The sequence below is a fragment of the Nematolebias whitei genome, chromosome 9, assembly GCF_014905685.2.
Source record: "Nematolebias whitei isolate Nwh7 chromosome 9, NemWhi1, whole genome shotgun sequence".
Taxonomy (NCBI): Eukaryota; Metazoa; Chordata; class Actinopteri; order Cyprinodontiformes; family Rivulidae; genus Nematolebias; species Nematolebias whitei.
In genome coordinates, this window is record NC_056506.1 from 43,998,711 (window position 1) to 44,023,450 (window position 24,740).

General features: G+C 40.2%; 2 protein-coding genes across 2 annotated transcripts in view; one reads left to right on the top strand and one right to left on the bottom strand.

Moving 5' to 3' along the window:
- Positions 1 to 458, top strand: part of pigk (phosphatidylinositol glycan anchor biosynthesis, class K) — a 38,565-nt gene extending 38,107 nt beyond the window's left edge. The window contains exon 11 of the mRNA XM_037681883.1: positions 177 to 458. Within this exon, the coding sequence (XP_037537811.1) occupies positions 177 to 293 (117 nt within the window). The 3' untranslated portion in view covers positions 294 to 458. The remainder of the gene's footprint in view (positions 1 to 176) is intronic.
- A 9,620-nt stretch (positions 459 to 10,078) lies between these two features.
- st6galnac5a (ST6 (alpha-N-acetyl-neuraminyl-2,3-beta-galactosyl-1,3)-N-acetylgalactosaminide alpha-2,6-sialyltransferase 5a) overlaps positions 10,079 to 24,740 on the bottom strand; it is a 62,342-nt gene continuing 47,680 nt past the window's right edge. Inside the window, exons 4-5 of the mRNA XM_037681884.1 lie at positions 19,785 to 19,892; positions 10,079 to 10,897 (exon numbers count right to left, since the gene is read on the bottom strand). Coding sequence (XP_037537812.1) covers positions 10,648 to 10,897; positions 19,785 to 19,892 — 358 coding nt within the window. The 3' untranslated portion in view covers positions 10,079 to 10,647. The remainder of the gene's footprint in view (positions 10,898 to 19,784; positions 19,893 to 24,740) is intronic.

Below are 24,740 nucleotides of genomic sequence, written 5' to 3' on the forward strand. Positions count from 1 at the left end.
GTGTGTGTGTGTGTGTGTGTGTGTGTGTGATGCTCCTGCCTGTGTGAATGACAGAACAATCAGCGGTGGCCTCAACAGGAGAAATATACTCGCTATTACTGAAGTGCAATCTCACCCCGATCCCCTCTGCTTTCCCCTCACATTACCCCGCCTCCCCCTCCTCCCCCTTCACACAGAAACCAAAGCAGAAAGACTGGCACCCTCCTGACGGCTTCATCCTGGGCCTGTGGACTCTAATCCTTCTAGTGTTTTTCAAGACTTACGGCATCAAACATCTCAAACACATCTTCTGAGGGTCGGCGCTCAGAGGAGCAGCAGTCGTTACTGAGGGGATGCTGGGGTTAAGGTGCAGTTTGTGACTGGCTCAACGTGTCATCTCACTGGACTGCGACTGGTTGGCGACTCAATGAGAACATTTTCCGCTGCTATCACTAAACTCTGAGTATTTGTGACTAAATGACAGGTAAGCTGTGCAGCTGTGTTTTGAGCGGCCATTTTTTTTAAATCGTCGCTTATTTTAGTTTTCACAACTTGCAAATCTGTATTCTTGGTGTCGTTTAATGTTTCTTTGCCCACATCGTGCTCCCCTCGGCCCATTTTGTGCACCTCAAAATACAACTGCTGCTTTTGAGACGGGTTGGAGATGCCTGGGACAAAGTACAGGAAGGTTTGAGACACCCAGAATGATTTTATTTTATTTTTAGATATCGTCACATTTTTTTTTAACGTGTTCAAACTAAGTTATCGAGCCACTTGAATTGTGAAATGACGATGATCGGCGTCTGCAACTCAAGTAAGGAAATCATGTAAATGGAGACATTCTGGAGCTGCTCACCAACTAATCTTAGCCCTCTGAGATACCGCCTCTATAGTCCTGAGGGGGTGGAGGGTACAACACAAACTACTGATTTGCAGGAAACTGTTCCTTTTTTAAATACTGGAAGGATTCAACTCTGTAGTTTGGAATTATTTTGCAGCCAAACGTCATAAATCCGTTGCACAACCGTTTTATGTGTCCCGTCTCACAAATGCACTAAACTGAGCTCGCAGCTAATTTAATTTACTTGGAGAGTGCACGGCTCTGCATATTTCAGCAGCAGCAGCCTATTTGTTTAAGTGCTACTTGATATGTCTGCTGGGTCAGAAAAAAACAAAAACACATGCAACGAGAGCCGGCTTGATTGGCTGTGAGAGAGCTGTGGAGAGATTACCGTTTAATGTCTCCCCCCGCTCGTATACGTTACACTCCTTGACCGTCGCATCGCACCCGTTAAAGATAACAATTGAACGTAATCCCATCGCGCGTGATGAAGCTATCCACTATCCCAGTCGCTAAATTGTGCTTCATGTGGAAACAGCCATTAAGTCCTCCGCCTTGCGCGCTGCTGATTGTGTTCTGGGTGATGGACAGCTTCTTCACAACCGTTCAGTAAGCAATGAAACCCTGGAGAGCTGCCGGCTGACCCAAATGAATCTCCTTTCTTTTCCCGTGTTTGTTTTTTCTCGGCCCTTCCTCACTTTGTGTAAGCTGCATTAGGCTCATTGTTCAGAGGGGTTGTGGGTGATTGATCCTCCAGGTGTAAAGATTGAACTGGTGCTACTTTATCATCGCTGCTTGGTGCGAGGCCCGCCCATCGGCCGCCTGCTGCCAGTCTACCTTGCGGCTGAAATGGAAAATGGATGTAGCTGGAAATGAAACCACATGGCAGCTGCTGCGTCAGCCGCGCACTCTACCTTTTTCTTATACATTATTTATGAAACACCTTTTCCCCTTCTCCCTTATTCATGTGTGCTTCTTATTTCCTGTAATCATATTCCACTTTCTCCCCTTCTTTGGAAAAAGCAAACACTACTGTATTTTTTTTTTTTACAGTTAAAGAACTTTTATGTCCTGATTCAGTGAAAAACAGAATAAAATGTTTTTATGAGTTTGATTTGTTTCTCTTTAATTACTCTCAGACTCGCGGTGCGTTTTAACTTTAAAACAAGCTCTGCCTCGGCTCTTCCAAACCTCGAATCTCTGCGTTACTGAATACAGTAGTCCCTCGCTACGCCGTGGATCGTTGATCACGGACTCCCTCTATCACGGTTTTTCAAAATAAGATTGGACATGACACACAATTGGCTGATTGATGGATGATCCGCACGATCGGCATGGAATTTTTATTTTAAAATATATATATTTTAAAGTATTTAGCACCTGCTGCACCTTTGTGTAGCCAACATTGCAGGATAAACTTCCTGCTGCAGCTGATCAGCTGTTCTCCTGCAGAGTGGAGAAGTGGGCGTGGCCAAGAGCGCTTGCAGGTGGCAAAGAGCAGAAGAGGCAGGGAGCTGGGTTTGAAACACCTTATATATATATATATATATATATATATATATATATATATAGTACTAAAATAAACTACTACTTACTACTTGTACTACTATTCCTACTTCGCAGTTTTTCACTTATTGTGGGTCTTCAAGGTACGGATCCCCCCCGATAAACGAGGGACTGCTGTAATTATTATTTTTTTCTTCCTTTTTTTAGCAGTTAAAGAACTTTTATGTCCTGATTCAGTGAAAAACACAAAATCAAATGTTTTTATGCGCTTCATTTGTTCATCTTTAATTACTCTGACTCACGGTGTGTTTCAACTTTAAAACAAGCTCTGCCTCGGCTCTTCCAAACCTCGAACCTCTGCATTACGGAGTACACAGTTTAAGCTGTTTTAATGCTACAGAAACGTCCTCAGACTGAGTGCAGCTCCAGGTGAAGACTGGGAAACATCTCAGTCCACGGAGGCTTTTAAATTCTGTCTCATCCAATCAGGTGGAACCGTTTGATCCTAAATCCACTTAAGAACAGACGCCATGTCCCGTGTTATTCTTGTTCCTGTTCAGCAGATGAAATGAGGAATACTCGGCCTGTCTCTGAGATGCTCCGCTCAGCGGTCGCTGTGGTTTCTTTTTGCTAATAGAGATCGAGACCGACGCACTCGGCTCGCTGGGGACGGCCAGTGACAGGGCAAATTGGAGCGGCCGTCTCTGAAGAGGAAATGAGGTTTCGGGTTGAGAAGTCGGCCATGATGATTTGTAAAGATCACGCAGGTTCAAACTCCAGCACCGTCTGAGCACGTAAACACTGACAACTTTTTTTTTTTTTTTAAGTAAATCATCTGGCTTTACGTGTTTGTGGAATTCTGTTAAAATTAAAGATGCTCACACAACAATTTGTAGGTAGGATTAAAGTGATTCATTCCTCCGACTGATTAGAAAACCAACAGTTACCGTAATCAGCGAACTGATGGAGGATGCTCACTTTCTGAACGAGGAGAAAATATTCCGCCTGAACGTCTCAGCGTTCCTACTGTTGCAGCAAAATGTGAAGGATGCACAGGACGTTTATGTTTGCGAGGGACTGGAACTGATTGAGACAAAAAGGAGAATAATTTACAGTCTATTTGAGACACGATGAGGTCATGCTGTGACTAAATTGAAATTAATTTAAAAATCATTCACAGCAATCTTTCTCTTATTTCATTTACATACATTGCAAACGTATCGAAAGTATCTTTTCAATAAGAATTTGTTCAAATTAGCATTTTTTAAATATTTTTATTTTGTTTCTAACAGTCCCAGAGATACAAGCTTTATATATTTATGCAACACTCTATTAATAAAAACAATTCTGTCTTGTACGTCCACATGTTTGAGCTGAACCTCACAAAGGTAATTATGAATGTGTGGGGAAACAACGGTCCTACCAGGAACTATATGCAGTTAGGATTCAAATGTTTCTGCACAGTATCCGTAAAAAATTTGATATTTATTTTGAATAAAGAGGAAAAATCGCTGCGTGTCTGAAAGATTTTTCAGCTGGAACTCGGTATGTTAAAGAAAAACCTGCAGGAAAGTTTAGCTTCAGAAAGTTACTTAAAACTTTGAACACTTCCCCAAAAACAAACACAAAACGGTTTCTTCTCATCACGGGGTTGACAAACTAAGGAAACCAAAAGTTGAAGCCTACAAAGGAAGAAATATTCAAATCCCATCCACAACTTTAAAACTAATAAAATCTGATTAACTATCTTAACACAATAACAGACACCCTTAGTTGTTTTCCCTCAATTCAATTTAATTCAAAAATACTTTATTAATCCCAAAGGGAAATTATTTGTTGTTGTAACTCGTTATCCTCGTTTCATTAAGAGATGTTATAGATGCTGATGGTTGTAGGCAGGAAGGATCTCTTGTAAAGGTCCATCCCACAGTGGATCCTAAGAAACTGGCTGCAGATGCCGTCCAATCCGTCCACCCAGACTCGGCTGGCCTCTGTTCCCCTGAGCTGTAGGACCGCCCGAATGCTGGGCAGAACTCCTCCCAGAGCGATGGCCACTCCTCCCAGCAGTCTGCCGAGCTCCTCGTCGCTGCGGACAGCCAACTGTAGGTGTCGAGGAACAATCCTGTCCTTCCTCTGTCATGAGCCATGTTTCCTGCTAGTTCCAGGATCCCAGTGGTCAGGCACTCGAGCACAGCTGGCAGGTAGATGAGAATGCGTCCACAGAACATCCTTTTCAATCCATCTGAGATTTGGGGCAGTAGTTGAGATATTATTTGAGTTTTGAGATGTTAATCAGCTGTTGGTTGTAGAAAACTGCCTTGTTGCCATGGTTACACATCATAACAAATGCCCAAAACTAAAAAAGTTTCAGTAAAAATCTTTCCAGCTGCACAGCATCTGATACCAGAGGAAACAGTCATCCAAAAAATGTGATTTACATCCAGAAAAAGAGGAATTAAAGTTTCCAAAAGCAAAATCTCAGAATGAAAGTTACAGAGCTGCTCCAACATGCAGCCACCTTGAGCGGCGCAATTCAGAATAACATTCACTCTCCATCAGACTTCACATTTTTATCTGTTCTCAGTCATTTCTTTCTGCTTTGAGGCATGAATTGTTTAATTTTTTAACTGGCGTATAATTATTAGTAGCGGTTGTAGCTATTTTTAATAGTCATTATTGTGTAAAGTTTTTTTTTATCTACATGGCTGTATAAATAAAGCTTGTCTGATTAATTCATGTTTTAAATTGTTTATTTTAAACATCACCGGCCGGCTGGAACAAGCTTGTGGTCCGATAATGGCCATGGGGCCACCAGTTGATTATCACAGGTGTTCAAATTTATTTATCCACCTTATTCCTACCCCCCATGGTGCCTTGTGTGAATTATGGGTGCAACTTCCGGCGTGGACCAGAATCGGTGTTTGTGTGCAAACAGTACGAGCTAATGTAGTTTCTCCGAGCGTTGTGGATTTAAATTTAAACGTGTAGGAACACCACCTGTCGGAGCTCAAACAATATAATCACACTGCTGCCTGCTGAGGACGAGGGATGGGACGACCTGAAGAAGTGGCAGCAGATTACATCTACTAGCATGTTTAGCTACGTTGACTCGGTTCTTCTGACGCTGAAGTGATGAACAACCTGAAAAGCTCTGAGGTGTATTAGTATCTACAGTAATAAGGTCGGTGGCGTTTTGTTAAAGGAGGTGGGACAATCTTATTTACCTTAAAGCAGACACAGGCCAGCCATGGTCTTGAAGTCCTCCATCACTGAGCTTGGGTTCATTGAAGAGAAAATTTGTAAAGCTGAAGAACAAATATTATAATGCTGTGCCTCCATACACTTGAAATCATGCCTGATATTCTGGTCACACTGTTTTTAATCCTTCTGAAGAGCCGGCGTCTCTTCTCCGGTGGTTTATTGTAGTCCAGACACAAAGTAGGTTTAACTCCGTCGGCCGTTTGTCAACAGTGAAATGAGCACATACAGAGTTTTGGCTGGTCTCTTCAAGTTCACATTTTTCTGCCACGTTCTTCTTAATTCCTCGTTTGTAGGTAGGAGATGGAAAACGCACAGGAACACTCTTTTTGTTTTGTGTCCGTGTTCAAAACTCTGTTGTTGTAGCCACTGATTTAGTTTGGTCTGGTTGTTCGTGCAGCCGCGAACACAACAGGTACCTGAACTCAGCACGGCTATTTTAGTAAACTTCACATTTGTTAAATAAATGTGAACAAAACAAAACCAGTTTTATTTTCTAAACTGAATGCAAATTACTTTCAAATAAACCGCGGTCCGTTACCATGATTACTGCTACTTCCTGTCTGACAGGAAGTTGTACCCAGAATCATTTATACAGCAGAGCCCTCAGGAATACGTTGGATATTCTTGCTCATAAGTAAATGAATTTGAAGAAAACGCCTCGAGACTTCCTTTTACAAATTTTAAAGATTTTAAGAGGAGAACCATGTACTCTCGAGCATCGTCCGTGACCTTCAGCCAACAGCTGTTCGTAAAGAACGGGCACAGACATCCACAGCTCGTTCAAGATTTCGTTTTGAATATAGAAACCGTTTTACCACAGGACTAGGTCCGCAGCGCTCTGAGCCAGGCTGCAGCTTTGTATGAAACATTCACGGCCTTTTCTTCAGAGAGAGAATTGATCACCGTACTCTGACCTGCTGCTCTCGTTCCTCACATTTTATGGTTCAGAGCAAAACCTGAAACTGTGTTTTAAGAGTAAATTGCGCTTCGAGTATTGTGAGAAATTAGCCATTAAATCTGCGTTAAAAGCTAAACATTTCCAAACGGTCTTCATGTTTATTGCTGATACAAACTGTTTTAATCCCAATAATTTCCTCCGGTGAGGACTCTGTTCTGGGTGGAGGTGTTTGCCTCACCCGAGGTGGAGCGGGCCCATCTTTGATGCGAGTCATTTTTAACGCCGCTCTGGATTTGAGGTCTGTTTTTCCTGCTTTGTGTGAGGTATGCAGCTTCAGATTTGTTTCAGAGCTCACCGAGTTACATTTGGACTTTTTAGCTTTAGTATCCATGGAGCTCCTCTGATTGACAGGTGAGCTAATCTGCTAAAGTGCAAGGTATTTTCCAAAACAAGTCGTCTTCACAAGAAATACATTTTCATAGAGCATCAAATTGGTACCTGCATTAGCTGAACAGTTCTTTTATGGAACGCATCAATCTGTTTTAAACTGGTTGACCATTTTTGTCCCAGTATGTAGGCCAGGTTCGTTTAAGGAACCGTATCGCTGAGGTTGTAGAAAAACACTGGTGTTAAAAATGTGACATGTTTCTAGGCCACGTCCTCCCATCTGATTTTGAATCGCACTTTTCATACATTTTTAGTAGTTGATAAAAAATACATGTAGGAATTATTAATGGTTCTGGAGAAATCTTGTTTATAAGCCAAACAACTGCCTGTTGGACGAAGATTATTAATGAAAAGAAGTAACTATTTTTATCTTTACAACTTATTTATTCCAGCTGAGAAAAGCTATAAATTATTCTAAATGCTAATAAAGACCTTTGTATTCATCTGATGAAGATTGTTAAAGCCTGATGATGGAGTTGATGGCTCTGTTTTTCAGCTGTGTATGAATAATGTGTTCCTTTGATCTGTGTGCTTTATTTAAAGGAAGTTTGGTGCCTTTTTGAAAGCAGGGGAGTGCTTTGACGCTCCGTTACAAACATGGAGGATCTGTTCGTAGCTCTTGGGAATATTGAGGGGGCTGCCTCGCTTTCATTATTATTATTTTTTATTATTATTATTTATTATGACACAGTTTGATGTCATAACCAGATCGAAAGAGCAAGATTGAAAAGTAAAAATGGCAGCTGCCTGTCAGGCGAGGATGAAGGTGAGTCTGCCTTCATCCTCTTCACCAACCCGTGTTTCATTTTGGAAGCAGCTGAGTATTAATCACAACTTTACTTGCACCGCCTGGCTCAAAAAATAAAAGTAGCCACCTGGATTTAACTAAGCAAATGGGTTCGAGCCTCCTATTGGATAATTACTGCATGGGCGGTTATCTTTCAGCTGGCATTTATTTAACCCCAACTGGTGCAATGAGTTGCTTCTCATTTCTTAAACAACCATGTCGAAAGACATCGTGTGGTCGTGGAAAATATGTCAGTCTGTTTGAGAAGGGTCAAATCATTGGCATCAAGCAGAGAAAACATCTAAGGAGATTGCAGAAACTACTAGAATTGAGTTAAGAACTGTCCAACGCATTATTAAAAACTGGAAGGATAGTGGGGAGCCGTCGTCTTCTAGGAAGAAATGTGTTCCAAGATGACAAAGCCAGGATTCGTCGGGCTCGAATTGTGAAAGAGTGTTTCTGGGAGCATGAGATCATTTTCACACATGGATTGGCCTCCACAAAGTCCAGACCTTAACCTCAATGAGAATCTTTGGGATGTGTTGAAGGATTTGCGTGGTGGTCAGAATCTGCCATCATCGATGTACGATGTTGGTGAAAAATTAATGCAACACTGGATAGAAATGGATCTTGTGACATTGCAGAAGCTTATCGAAACACTGCCACAGTGAATGCATGATGTAATCAAAGCTCAAGATGGTCCAACAAAATATTGGTGTGACCTTTGTTTTTGGTGGCGACGTTTGTTTTTTTGGGGGCTAGGCAGTGTATTTAAATTCACATAGGAGCACTAATAATCTCAAGGCTTCTGATTAAATGTTATGTTTTTAAAGAATAATTTTATATAGGTCATAGCTGACTCTTAGCGTATCCGTTGAGATGAGAGACCGCTCCTCTAGAGCCGAGGACCTGGTTCTCAAACAGAATTAGGTGGAATGCCCCCCTGAGCCGTGGGGGTATTCGGGCATTTTGTTCACAAGTGGTGGTAGGATGGAGCAGGAGATGGATGCATGAATCAGCATCTTGACATCAAGTACGCATACCGCAAGAATTGATCAACAGAGGACGCCATCTCCTCTGTGGTCCACACTGCTCTCACCCGTCTGGAGCAGGACTCCTACGCCCGTATGCTCTTTGTGGACTTCACATCTGCCTTCAATACCTGATCCCCCAGACCCTGGTTGATCAACTCCTTGCACTCAGAATGAACCCCTCTCCTCCACCATAACCCTCAGCACTGGCTCCCCTTAGGGCTGTGTGTTGAGCCCCCTCTGGTTCACTCTGCTCACATATGACTGCACACCTATCCATCCAGGCTGTCATATTGTAAAGTTTGTAGATAAAGCGGTGATTGGATGCATCACAAATAATGAGTCCGGCTACAGGCAGGAGGTGGAACACCTGGAGAGCTGGTGCAGGAAGAACAACCTTCACATCGATGTGAAGAAGACGAAGGAGATGATCGTGGAATTCAGAAAGGACAAAAAATAAATAAAATAAACGTTCTCATGTGGATGGCCTCTAAAACGACTCGGACTACTCTACTGCAGGTAAATTTTCTATCTATTCACTACATTTAATCAGAAATTACTATTTAATTAGTACTTTGATACTCACCTTCATTAGACCCAGTGCTTCTCAGATGCATTGTCATAACGTGTCATGGTTCAAAACCAGCAGGAGTTGGAGTAAGGTAATCTGTTCAGCGCGAGAAGCATCACATGATTTGAACCGTGAAGCTGTGGCGTGAGCACTTATGTATTTGATCTACAGCTTCTGATGTCCCATTACTCATGCTAAAAGGATGTGGGGAAAATCAATGGGGGCTCGGCTACAGCGTGTATCCATTAAAATAGCCGTGTCATCACTTTTTTTACTGACTGACACCTGATTTTTATTCATGAAAGGAGAATTAGGAGGGGGAGTCCACATGTAGCTCATAAAACACGGTTCAGAGCAGGAGAGACAAATCACAGTTGAACAAAAAAAAACATGTTTTTCTAAACTATGTCATCTCGCTGAAAGGTGAATGGCTCAGCAGCAGATGAATATAGTAGAATGGATGCTGCTGCTCTCCTGCTCTCCATCTTCATCTCACACTTGTCTTCGGTGACATGGCTGAGCTTTTACATGGAAATTCAGCTTGTAGTTAAATAAATTGCACTATTAGCCACTGACAGGAGCCAACGAAGACTTATGATAACGCCCAGAGCTGGAAGACGTGCGCGCACAAGAGAAAACATCCCGGAGACTGTTGCCCACCTGTCAATCATCCTGGCTGTGCTGCAGTGCAAACTTTGACTCGGCTGAGCTCACAGTGCACACATCTCGAAGGCAGAAGACGTGGAAGTCGGGTGAGTAATTTATTTAACTGCTTTGAAATGGACTGGGCCTTTTGTTACACGAGATAAGCGTTTACAGAATCTCTTGATAGTTTAAAAATTGTGACATTTGACTTAATGATTCACACCTTCAGTCAAATCTAACACATTCTGCCTACGTTGTCTCCAGAGCTGATTTCAGGTTCTTTTAATGGTATATTTCTGCATTATTGGTGAATTCTGTGTGGATTTTATTTTTTAATCCAACACAGACTTGTTGGAAAAACTGAGCTCTAGTTTGTATCCTCTCTGATCCTTCTGGTGAACACATTCACATATGCACAAACACCAGCAGGGTCCACAGTAACACACTGCATGCATGCCTCGAGAAAGTGTTTGATGATCCTGCCTTCGTGTACGAACCTCACTCAACAAGGTTTTCAAACAGCTCTGCGCCGGTTCACCACCCTTCGTTAACAAAACGCTGGTCGGAGCTGCAGGATCAAGGCTCTCTTTGAGGTCTGGTAGCTCCTCGAGGCCAGTGCTCCCCGTCCTTCGTCCTTCTGAGGCTCATCTTTAAAGTGTTTTTGTCATTTTTCAGCGCGAGTCACGTATTCCTGGGAGCTGCGGGGGTGGTCCCTTCCAGCGTCCGGTTGGCTGGGAGAGGCGGCGGGCTCCAGTCCGGCTGATAGAAGTGGATATCAAACGTCCGCGCCCAGTTGGCGAATACCCGCTTCTCCGTGATGAAGCGGTGGTGGCTCCCGCGCTTTCCGCGCTCGTGGGAGATGTACATGGCGCACTCGTCAGGACCACGTGGCTCGTAGTAGTGGTAGGGGATGGACTGGTGCTGGGGCTCCCTGCAGACACACGAACGGAAAGATGAAACATTTAAACACATTTTAATGAGCTGCTTGTGATTTATGTGACACCATGAAGAGTTTTTATTTCAAGATAAGAGGCATCCTGCTGTGGGTTTTGGAATAAAACAGCGTCTAAATCCAGCTGATGTTGGTGCCATTAGACCTCCTGCAACCCGAGGAGGTCAGTGTGCACGCAGGATATGTGAAGGAATCATAATGCAGCCTGTAAGGTCTGATTCCATGGCATTGAATAAAACCACGTCTTGTTTCATGTTTCAGTCTGACGGTAACTGCAGATTTATCAGATTCTGATTCACGCCAGGGGTGGGTGGGGGATAAAAATTATGTTATGGAGCTACATGTGATAAAACAAGCTAGAGAATTAGAACTCAAAGACAATATTATTAAAAATGATAATAAAACTACGAGTAATCTATATCTGGAAGAACAATCTAATGTTTTTTTGTTAGGAAATGTTTATTGTGTGACCTTTTATGAAGCATTCACTCTGTCGAGATCCATTTTTCTTCCGTATGTGTTTTTTCAGCATCTTTATTGTTCCACAATTTTTGTGCTATTTCAACAATTCGCATATAAAAAAGTTCAGCTCTTTCAGAACAATCCTGCTATGACTTTTGGTGTTGGTGCAACTTTAGCTTTTTGAAATATTTAGCCTTTTCTGTCATTTCTTTCTTGTAGATAATGAATTGAGCTCATTTGACCTCCTTCAAACCTTTAGATCTGTTTACAACCTTTTACTGATCCTTTCACATTTTGTTCTGGTTCAGCTTCTTTCAGCTTCCTTGTGCAAATTAAAAAACATTTCAGCTATTTTCAGCTAATTTCAGCAGTTATTTCAGCTGTTTTGTGCTCATTTCAGATTCTTTCTGCGAATTACATTTTTGTGCTTTTCACTCCTTTCTGCTAATTTCAGCTTATGTTTCTCAGTTTATTTTTTACAAGCTTTAGCTTTTTCTGCTATTTCAGCTACTATTTAGCTGTTTTATGCTTATTTTAGCTTTTTCATCTAATTCCACATTTTTTGCATTAATTTCAACTTTTTTCAGCCTAATTCAGCAAAACTGTACTCTCTCCACTTCTAGTAATTTAAGCTTCTCTGAATTGTTTTTCTGCTTTTCAGCTGTTTCTTTTTTTTTTTTTTTTTTTGTTTTTTTTTTTCTGCTCATTTCAACTTCTTTTGGATAATCTCCCCTTTTTGAGATGCTCATTTCTGCTTCTTTCAGCCGGGCAAACGTGATCTTTCTGCGATGTTCTGCTAATTTAAGCTTGTTCACTTTTTCAGCTACCTTTTTTTAGCTATTTTTAGAGCTTGCGTTTTTTTTTAATCTAATTTCAGCTGTTTTCAGAAAAATTAAAGTTTTTCAAGGTAATTTTTGCTACTTTCAACCTAATTAACTTATTTTTTTTAATCATTTCAGCTTGTTATGCTCCTTTTAGCTTTTTTCTGTTAGTTCAGCTTTTTCTGCTATTCCAGCTGCTATTTGGCTGTTTTATACTATTTTTATCCTTTTCAGCTAATTCCACATTTTTTAGCTAATTTCATTTCTTTCCGCTTTCTTCTTAAAGTTAAAGCTACTTTCTGCCTTTTCAGCTGCTTTTCAGCAATATTTTGCTAACTTCAGACATTTTTTTTGTTGATTTCCTTTTTTGTGCTAATTTCTGCTAATTTATACCTAATTCATCAAAATGTGTTCTGCTTTCTTCTGTTAATTTAGGCTTGTTCTTCCATTCAGCCACGATTCGGCTTGTTTTTAGCTAATTTCAGCTGTTTTTCAGCAAGTTCTTCTGCAATAAGCAGTCACACTGCAGTTGCACTAATTATTATTTAAACTAAACACAAAGACATGTCTTTCCTTGAAGGAATGCATAACCCCCCCACTGCTTTTCAACTAAAATCATCTCATGCTGAGAAATGACAGATCACCAAACCTAAAAAAATAAAATTATCTCGTGATAACACACAATGTCGCGCTCAGAGTGCGTGTTGTGAATGACTCTCAGCTACAACCACATCACACTAGATATCAAGACGTGTAAAACTGACTGACATCTTGTTTTGTGTTGGCTAATGTTGATTAGCTGGTGCGGCCATCTTTAATGGGTTTGACTCCAAAAATTAATTTTAGATGTACACCCAGTGATTACTCGCTTAAAGTTTAAGTAAAATATGTCCAGCGTTTCATAAGATTTTTTTCTAACAGACAGTTGATGACCATAATAAATACTAAAGTTTTAAGCAAAGATCTTGTACGATTAACCCTCTAATTCTGTGTTGTGAATGACTGTCAGCTACCACTACACACAGTTTGACCTCAGTATCTGTAAAGTTGATTGAACTATAGTCTAAGCTCTGGCAGCCATGTTGAATGAAGGTGACTTGAGAAAAAGATGTACATTCAGTGAATATTTCCTCAACTTTCATTGAAATGTGTTCACTGGTTTATGAGATATTTTGCTAAAAGACACAATTATTGTATTTTGTCGTTTTTCTTATAAATGAACGTTAAAGTTTGAAGCACAGAATAACAATAATAAAAGAAACATGCAGAAGTGTTCTTTATGTTTAGTAGTCTACATAAGCAGCAATACTTTACGGCCTCTCACTTTCCCCTCAGACTCTTCGTGTGAAGGAACTCGCCTCGACCTTCACACGAAGCTGAAGACATTTTTAATCACATTTGGGCATCTTTAGCTTAAAAAGGGGATAAAAACAAACATCACTTTATTACAGGCACACACTCTGAACCTTTTTAAATAAAAAAACTCATCCTTATAACGCAAAACCATTTGTTATATATTCTATAGGTTTTTTGTTATTTTTAGTCAAACGGACGGGGATTAATCCAAAGCTAATAATTGTCAAAAGATTTCTGTTTGAGTCAAAATGTTTTTTAAATATTCATAAAGCATTTTGTCGGCTGTCAGTTTTCAACATTTTCAGCAACATTGTCATAAATTAATCATCATCTCATCTCATATTTTCCACTTCCTGTAATTGTTCATGTTTCGGTTTTAAGTGGCTCTTCGGGCCCTGCTGGGCGCTCAGCCAGTCCTCAGACCCCCAAATTGCATTTAAACAGATTTTAGACACCAAGACTGATCTTGTGAAGTGATCCAGCTGTCAAGACAACAATATTCACACTCTCAACAAGGTGTGTGTGTTTGTGTGTGTGCAGCCAGCGAATAGTCTTGGTTTTCTTATAAATGCAGATGTTTGTGCTCTTCGGTTTGAGATGTAAATTTATGATACGGGCGCAGGACCGGAGAGATTTTCAAACCAATTCTTTTTGATTTGGGAAACAATTGTTCGCTGCATGTTTATTTTCCATTAAAAATCACAACCATTGTGGCTTTTGTTCACATATCTTGACTTAATTTGATTTTCTTTATATACAGTAGTTAAAATAAGTTGTAACTATAGTTACTCAGCTGCACACATTCCCTAGCGTTTGTGTTTACTCTAGCAGTGAAATAGGAAAAAAACAACTAAATTAATGCTGAAACTGGAACAAAATGCATCATAATAAAAGGTTTTGCAGCAGAAAATTATACGTCTGACCAGCGGGTGAGAATTAAGGCCAAGACATGACTGTGTTTTATCAGAATCAGCTTTATTGTCATTGCACTGAAGCACAACAACATTACATTTCAGTACAGCCCATTCGAGTAAAACATAAATAAACAGAAATGGGGCGGACGGAGGTGTCTGTGGTCGCAGCCCCATGAAAGGCACTGCCTTTTTCAGATAGGTAAAGAGAAACACGAGGGAAGGGGAGTATAAAAAAAGTATCTTGCACTGTGTCCTAGACGGGACACAATGTGAAAGTTGCAAAAAAACAACAACCTCAGCACAGAAACAGCAACATGCTGATGACATCATGATAAATATATGCATGAGGAGGCCGACAAAGGCGGTGAGTTTGTCCGTGGACACTGACAGGTGGTTCCATAGTCCTTATAAGAGATGTTGCAGTGTCTATCAGCCAGCTCAGCTCTGATACAGGTCCACAGATGTCCTCGGGAAGGGAGCGGGGATGGGGGGGGGGGGGGGGGGCAGAGCTTCTGTTCACATAACATCCAGGAGAGTTTGAAATGGTCAATTCAAGGCCGACACGGGGGAGACACATTCAGATAAGTTATTTTGAGTCAGGCATACTCTGCTTGATTTCTGTCTGCCTTATAGTTCTACTGGTACGTCTTGATGGTGACTCCAAAAAGTCAAATTTTGTGGTCAGCGCTGCCGGGCCGAGCTTGTAGCTTCTCCAAAGTCAATTCCTTCTCACCAGTGAGTTTCAGGAGCTGCAAATGGCCTGCGATTCTCAAAAACTGCATCCAGCTTACGGCTCAGCTCACACAGCATCCGAGTCTGAGTGCTCACAGCACGGCACATTCCCTCACACAAGGCAGGCAGCCTTACAATGAGCAGAACAGCTGCCAACGTTTTCCATATTTGTCGATATACCAGGTAACCACCAACTCCAAAAAGCAGAAATCTTGTTATCATAAATCCAATTATTTGCGCGTCATCTAGATCCTCAACGGACAATACAGACAGACACCATCTTCCATCGTGTATCCGGCTGCAAGTGTCCCGTCAGGGCAAGAGGGCTCTCCCTTCACCCTGTCTTCTTGTCGAGAAAATTTTATTAATTGCGACCAGCTGACCAGATCCCTAATTTACAATTTGGAAGATATGTAAAGAGAGGCTCTGATAAGTTTCACAGGACAAAGAGCAGGAGCGGGAGGGAAAAGCGTTCGCCTTCACCGAGAGCAAGCAGGAAAGCTGTTTTACTTGGGAAGGGAACGTAATCAACATTAATGTTATAAAGTAGTTTTTCTTTTGGTTGTGCCCTTCTTCAGCAAGCAAACATGAAGGATTTGACAATTGCTTTACATCGGATACCCTTCCTGGGTTCAAACCGGCAACCTCAGGATTGCAAAATGGCAGCACTGACCACCAAGCTACCGCAGCCCCAGCGTGATGAAAGAGTAAACATCAATAAAAACGAGTGCTCTGAGTCCAAACACAAAATTGATTGTTTCTGCTTTAGTCTTTCGTTTATCTTTTGTGTTGTGAAGCATAAACATCAAATTAGAAAAATGTTCTTATATCCACAGAAGGTTGACTCGGTCAAATCTAGACTCGTTGCCATGAAAACCAAAAGCACTGCTAAGAATCGACAAGTGATTTCTCAAAAGAATAAGCAGCATTTATTTTTACGGCCGTCGAGACCTGTGGACCCAAACTAAAAAATTCTTCCCTCATCGATCAGAGCTCAGCTCGAGGATGTACTGGACTTTGAACAGTTTGTTCGTTTTTTGAGAGACTTAATAAGTCGTGTTCCTGGTTCGATGAAATCCTCCAGTTAAAGAGCGAGCGGAGACGAGCGAGACGTGAGCTGTGAATCAAATCATTAAAGGCTGCTAACGAGGCTGGTTGCCACGGGCCGAGCGGAGTCAGAAATCAGGGCTTTTCATCAGCGTGAAGCCGCCAGTACGGCTGTTTCTGTGTGCAGAGGTCTGCAGCGCAGAGCTGCAGCAACTAGGAGTCCAAACTGAACGCACAAAGTCGTTCAGGACACCTTTTCATGTTTTTCACTACAGTCTGGGCTCCTTAGTGGTTCTATTGGGTATTAAAATTGTTCTTTTTTGCTTTGATTAGTTTGTAAAGTATGTGTAAGCTCAATCATTCAGGGAGATAACAAAAAAGGTTAAACCTGGATTACCTTGTTTTTTCATTTATCCTTTATTTATCCAGGTAGTCTCATTGAGCCACGAGAACTCATTTTCAAGAGAGACCTGTTTAGGAGTGGATGGGGGTTGAGGGCTTTGCTCAGGGGCCCAGAGTGGGGCGAATGAGGGTGGAGGCAGGTGTGGGTGTTCCACCTTTTCCACCCACATTTTGATGTTGACAGTACCGGGAATTGAACCTGCGACTTTCCGATCACAGGCCCATCTTCTAACCTCTGCGCCACCACTCCCCACCAAGGCTAAGTTCATTAAGGTTACCTGGATGATTGAATTTACAAACCTTTTACCATTTTGGCCTTGGTGCCTTGTTTGTAAAGTATTTTTTTGCAAATATGCAGCTACTTTTAAGAAAGAAGGAAAGAAAACATGAAAATAATCTTGAAGTTTCAAATATATAATTTTATTTCTTCATAGAAACAGCTCAGGGATGCTTTATAAGTTCAGTTTGGCAGAATGAACCCTAATTCCACATTCAGCTTTTCAAAACATTTCATCATATTTTTGTAATAAATAAACTTTCTGGTGACCTGGATGTTGTCACTGAACAAAACCCTAGAATTTCTATTTGGTTTTATGAATAACTATCCAAGAAAAAAACCTCCATTCAGCAACATTTTTATAAAACAAAGCGTATTTTACCTTCTTTTCTTAAAAGTAGCATTTTTAGATAATTTTTAAGGCCTGACCGTGATGATGTGCATTTTCTTTTATCGTTTTATATTTATGTTTTATTTCTCCATAATTTGCACCAATCTTATTAAATTTTATTTCACCAAAGGGTCATTCCCTGAAAGCATCTGAACAGTTTTATAATTTTAACACCATTTAAGTGTAAAATTAACAACAAAAAAAGGAATCCAATATTTTAAGTTTCTCATGGAAAGTGCAAACATAAAAAAAATGCTGCATGTTATAATTTGACAGCGGGAGAAGAAAAGTATTATTTGTGTCTTGTCCTGACCAGATCTACAGCTCAAGATAGAGATTTAATAAAGTTTTAATATCTCATCTCGTCGTCTCACCTTGAAAACCTACTTTTAAAAAAGGCCAACCTTTGGGCTGCATCTTTCATGCACGTTCCGGTTCACGAATCAGTGTTTGAAAATGTGCGTTTGTGTGTGTGAAAGACAAAAAAGGTTCATCAAACTGACTTTAGACTGACGAACCAGGATCCTCCTCCTGCAGCTGTTGGGTTTTCCTGTTTATTGCTGCCACACTGCAGCCAATAAAACATTCAAAGCTGTGGGGAAGGCTGAAATGTGCAAAAACTAAATAAAAATGTTTCAACACAAACCGTTGGTCAGTCAATGAACTTCACAGATTTCTGACAGAAAAAGATGCAGAGAAGTTGTTAACAAACAGCCTCTGGTTGTCACCCACGGTCCAAGGCAGGAGGCAGCATCTGTGTTTTCATCCGTTTTCATTAAAACATCTCACGAATCACTGGACAGTAATCAAAGTAGTTCTTGGATACACATCTACAATTGATGAACTCTTTTCAAGATGGCCGCCAAAGCCAACTGTCTTTGAAATAAATTAAAAAAAAAACAGCTAGAACTCAGTTTTACAGATGCTGAGCTACAACTTGTTGCGAACGTCCGACGGTTTCACGCCACATACTCCAAGAAGTACCGTATTTTCCAGCATATAAGTCGCATTTATTATGCGTCACGGCTGACCCGCTGACTTATTATGCATTTATTTAAAGGTCAAAATAGCTTCATTTCGCCTGGGCGGTGCGGCACCATCCATCCATCCATCGCAGCCGGAGCCGCTAGCTCTCCAGCGTTCCTCCGCCTGCACCAGCTGAGTGAAGTGAGCGCACACGGGAGGACTCGCTGTTGCAGTTCTTTGAAATTTAACAAAATTAACATTTAAAAACAATTATTTTGCTTGACATCATAGCAAAGTGTGTCTCAGTTTAACTTTTCCTTAATAAATGCACTTTAATGGTCAGAACAGCTTCATTTCGCCTGAGCAGCGCGGTGAAATGAAGCTGTTCTGAGTCCAGGTGTCCCTCCCTGCTCCGCCGCTGGAGTGGGGATGAATGTGGCTCGTGGCTTTATAGCGTCCCCCCAGCCCACACCTCGCTGCTTCCCAGGGCCGCGGATCACACGCCTCACTGCTCACTTCCTCCTCGCTCCAGCGGTGGAGAATCACTGTAGAGCTCACAGCCAGAGCTGCAATGAATGGATGGATGGATGGATGGATGGGTGGCGCACCGCCGCGGAGCCTTCTCGTGCCTCTAGTGGCTGCAAATGGTGATGTTTCCTCTGGTTCATGTCAGAATGAATGAACATTTCAAGACTCAGTCAAAAATTGCATCATGAATATGAAAAAAAACGTATATAAGTCGCAGAACCTGCAAATTTATGCAACAGACTGCGACTTATACGCCGGAAAATACGGTACTCATCGCACAAGATTTTTAATAAAAACATTAGCGCTACCTGTTGGAGTGAACCCGGTTTGTTAGCAAAATATCTCATGAACCACTGGACAAATGGATAAAACTTCCAGGGAGTAACAAGATGTACGTCTAAAACTGATTTGGGAATCGAGTCAAATCACGATGGTCTCCACAGCTAATCGACGTCATCCGACACAAAATGGCTATAATTTAGTTTCACAAATATTTAGCTCTGTTCTGATGCAGTGGCACCTGAGTCGTCATCATGCTCTGAGGGTGACATCTGTAGATGCATCATTTTCATCAAGGTTGAATAAAACATCTTTTTTCAACATTAACGATCTAAAAGAGAGGCAGCGGGCGATATGCATTCCTTCTAGGGATGCTAGGCCTTTCGATATTTATCAGACAGTTTGGTTTTATCTGAAGTGATGTTTCTGTGACTAAAACTGAGGTTTAGACCTTTTCTTTCTACGTCTCGAGTATTTTCAGCGTATTATTTGTAGTCCACCAGCATGGTGTCAATTTAAGCATTCCACAAACAGCTCCTGCCTCTGAAATCTATTATCAGCTGCCTGATTTCTTTTTTTTTTTCTTCCAATTTTAATCTTTCTCATCAGGCTCTTGTGCTGCCATGAATTTTTGAAGCGGCCGCCTGAAAACGCTTGCTGCTGTCGTTTACATTCAGCCCCACCGTCTGACCTGCAGAAGTCGGGGGCCACCATGCCGTACACGTTGATCCGGTCGCACAGCTCCAGGGCGATGGTCATCGTGAACCAGCCTGTGCTCAGCCAGGAGTTTGAGATTTTCCTGAGAAGAAAAAGAAGGCGAGAATGGCAAAAATCAGGCAGGTTTTAACAAAGGTTGATCAAAAAGCACAGATAATCAGAAAAACTCGATATTTCACAACGAAGCAGAGATTTATCCTAACACACAGGCTGATTTTCCTGCAAGATCATTCAAATCTCCTCACAGCTTCATTAAAATACGGCTCCGTCCTTGATATCGACTGAAACAAACCAACCCTGTCAAAAAAAATCAAACTCGTAATCAGAACGTAGCTTTGCACCGCATGTTCTGCTGACAGCCACATTCACATGCTGACGGAGGCCCAACTGGTTTTCACTGCAAAGAAATGAGCTTTAATCAAATCCTTTTTTTTAGAGATGACTTTTAATAATAAATATAAAATATTGACAGTGGAAAATCTCTACATTTAAATATCTCTCTCTCATGCATCATTGCTCTCTGATCAAAACGTATTTCAGTTTGACTCTAATCCATTTGAAGAGGACTAAAGTGAAACTGCCTCCATGACAGTTTGCACATTTAAGGTGGAAATTACAAAAAAACTCAAGTTTTGTCTGAGGACATTTGGCAATTTTGACCGATTGGTTGAAAATTAATACAAACGTTTGTTTTCTTTTCAGTCATTTGAAGTATTTTTTATTTATTTCAACAAAACTCGGACAAAACTGAAATTTATTTATCAGTAAAAGTAGAAAAGTTATTAATTGCCCTATATATGGAGGACTGAAACTGCCAAAATAAGCAAATACAAACAAACAAAAACTAAATGTCACGTTTTAAAGGTTAAACATTGTGTAAACTGTTTATGACTTATAACATTTGTTGGCGTAATAATGTACTATTATAAATACATTTCTTTAGTACTTTAGTTTTCAGACGGTAATCTGTGGCTGTACATCGACAACGATACGTTTTTGAGTCAACACAATTGAAGATGGCTGCCACAATCACAAAATGACTATTGCTCAGTCAGTTTTACAGATAATGAGATAAAATCTGGTGTGGTAGTAGCTGAGAGTCAATCACAAGACAAACTCTGAGGGTTGTTACATCTTATAAGATCTTACATCACAGGATTATGTATAATATCATTTACGAGGTTGTTAAACTGTTATAACTCCATCCCTTTGCAGCATAAAATGATTCAACTTTAAAACTCTGACATGAGTGAAACACATTTCTTCATTTAATGCTAGATCTTTCATGTTAAAATTTTAATTAATTGTATATTTGACTATTTAGAAAATCTGGAAAAATAAAATAAAAAGAAGATTCATACAAAAATATTTTCCAGCGCTGTTAAGTTTGTGTAAAGGGTGCGATAAAAGGTAAACAACCCTTAAAGTGCCAGCAACATCAGTTTTTTTTTTGTAATAAATATGAATGCGTTTTTGGAAAGATAGCATTAATAAGGTATTGCAAAATAAATTTCACGCCACTGAGATGAACCGTTGTTGGGATCTTCTCATGTGCAGTAACAGGAAGTGATGTCAAAGAGGAACGCCTGCATGTAAACAGAGCACCGCTACAGTGGAGAAGAATCTGGTTTTAATATTATTATTATGATTTTTTAGAGACACCATCAGAGAGAGACAAAGACGAGTCGGAGTTCAAATCATATTATTTCAATTAAAAAGATCAGGAAGTTCCCCATATTTAAAAAGTTCCCCTTTGATGTCACTTCCTGCTTCACTGTGGTTGTGCCATATATGAAAGAAAATAGGCCCGTTATGTGACAAAATATGTAAAATCATATGTATTATGCCAAATGTCTTAAATATCAGGCACCTAACATTTTTATTTAAGCATAAAATTATTGTTTTTTAAAAAATCGCCTGGATGAAATCATGTTTTCAGACACCTTTGACCATTTCACTGCTTCCTGTTGTAACCTAAACACTTCTGGAACAATCAGAAATTCAGCGAACCAGTTTATGAATATTACAGTTTGACAAAAACAATCCTCCCAACTGTTCCTGCTTCCTCCTCCTGAGCGTGAAGACATTCAGCCGTGAGCTGATGTAACACGTTCAGGATCCTTCGGCTGCATCAGACCCAGCTGTGCGTTTCATCACGCCTGCAGGGCTTCATCCTGACGAGCCGAACAGGTGCTCATATTTATGCAGTGGAATCCGATGCGCTCCATCTTCACATTCCCCTATTAGCATGAAAATTATGACCGTCTAAAAGTAAAACCTGGAACTTTTTATTTATGTATTTTTGGTCACATTGAATCATTGATTGGTTTTATTTACGAACATCAAGCTGCTCACAATATGTGAAGATTAATGAGAGCGACTGAGCAGAACTGCTGCAGGAACAGTTCCTCCTTTTGCTTCCAAAACACATGTTCTCAGTAATTAAACTCACAGCATCTGTAATCTACTATTAGTCAAGACTTATTTATATAACTTGTCACAAAGCTGCTATTAAAAGCAATATAATGATATAAAGTGAACAAAAAATGGGAATTATTGGTATTTTTTGACAGGTTGTTATATAAAAATACATGAATGAACCTGCAAACCTGCTATTTATGAGTGGGAGAATAAACACATTGAATGATCGTAGCAATAAGACAAACTAATTTCATTTTGAGGGAAGAAGAGGTCAACTTGTCACAAGAGCATGACCTAGAAAAGTAAAAAAAAAAAAAAAGATACAAAAGTCCTCATGAGATGATGTGAAAACAGCATAAATAAAATGTTACCATGAAGAAAAACAACGTGAAAGAGATTAAAAACCACAACAAAATTACAACGACCTCAAACACAGCGAAACAGCTGCAAAGTCGTCGCATTTTAGAGACTTAAGACGACAAAAATAGACAAAAGACATTTAAAAAAAAAAGAAAAAGATGACAAATTGTCCAAAAATTACAATGACTGATCACAAGACAACATTTTTAAAGACAGAAAATGAAACTAAAATGACCACAAGGTAAATACAACAGAATTTCAGATTTGCTATACAACATCCTTCTACCAGTATACCCACTGTCCCTCCTCTGGACATGTCCAAACCATCTCAGTCTGGTCTCCCTAACTTGTAAAATGTTCCTTTGACCTCAAGTCGACCTTATTCAAGATGGCCACCACAGCTACGCAGCCTTAGCAACAACCAAAGTGACTTTAACTCGGCTATTTTACACAAACATAAGATGTTAAGATGATTCACAACACATACTCTGAACTACGCACAGTTTTACTGTCTGTTAGTAAAATATCTCATAAACTGCTGGACAGATTCATGATCTGAAACTCATTACCATTTGGAGTCAACTCATGTCAAGATGGCCGCCACAGCCAACACAAAAAGGCCATGACAATAAAAGTTACATTTGGTGTGGTAGTAGTAGCTGAGAGTCATGCTCAGCGCATGACCTGAGTGACAATTCATCACGAGTTTTCACATTTTTGCACAAAATCTTTTAAATCCCACTCCTCCTCCGTGGATTATCTTAGTCTAAAACATCTGGCATGAACGGCTTCGAGGAACGCTGAGCCTTCGGTTGTTGTAGTTTGTGCGGGAAAAGGTCGCTGCGTCGTTGTTTCTAACATTTCTGTCAATATGATGAACTAAAAATAAATAAATCTGTAGTCTGGGAAGTATTTGACCAAGCACACAATTTGTGAATGAGAGAGGCTAACGCAGCAATAAAAGTTTTTTTTTTTTTTTTTTACAAATATTTGTGTTACAGAGGCAGATTTTCAGGGTTAAATCACAGTAATTCTTGTTTTTTTTATATTTTGGCAGGCGGTGTACATTTCAGTGTGGGTGTTTTTTCATTTTGATGGAACAGTATTCTTCTTTTATTTTCCATGTCGGTGCCTAGAGGCAAGTTGTTTCATAATCCACCCAAGACTTCGGCTGAGGCGGACTCATTCTGTTGAGGTAGACTTGGGAGGGAAATGAGGATTTTTAATTTAATTTTATTATTTCTCACACGGAGACATTTTCAGTCTGTATTGCAAAGAACATCTACATGATTGGAACACATCTTTTATTATATAGTACTATAATGCAGCTGTTCTCTGAAGGTATCAGAAGTTTACCACTGACCATTGGCGATCAAACAGCATCATGAAGACCAAGGAATGCAGCAGACTGGTCAGGAATTATTTGCAAAAGATCTGTAAGCCATTACTGAACTACTTTGTGTTGTCTAACATAAAGACACTTTAAAATACTTTGAAATTTGTGGTTGTAATATGACAAAATGTGCAGAAGTTCAAGGGGTTTGAATACTTTTATTTTTAATAAAGAGAGCTGAAAGGATTTCCTGTGACCCTGGTTACAAACTGTTTGAGCTGCTGCCATCAGGCAGACCTTAAAGAAATATTAAGACCAGAACTGGGTCATAAATAGTTACTACCCCTCAGCCATCAGCCTACTAAATGCTGCCAAATGGTGATTAAAGAAGTACATGCCTTTTATTTATATGTTTTTTTTTTTTTAGCAGAGCACTCTCGTTGTAACAAGACAAAATGATTCTGATTCAAGCCCTTTGGGAGTCATCTGCTTCTTACCCTTTCACATTTATATTAACTGATTATAACTAGTCAAGTCAAATGTATTTATAAAGTACATTAAATACAGCAGCTATTACCAAAGTGCTTAACAATAAAAAGAAATGGCAGTTATATTAAGATAATAATAATAATAATGGTAGCAAAAATTAATTAAAAGCATCAAAAGGAAAACATGAAATACAAAACAATGAAATAATCAAATCACACTGTGTTAAAAGTCAGTGAAAACAGGTGTTTTTAAAAGAGATTTAAAAACGAGAAGTGAAGAGGTGTGTGTGTGTGTGTGTGTGTGTGTGTGTGTGTGTGTGTGTGTGTG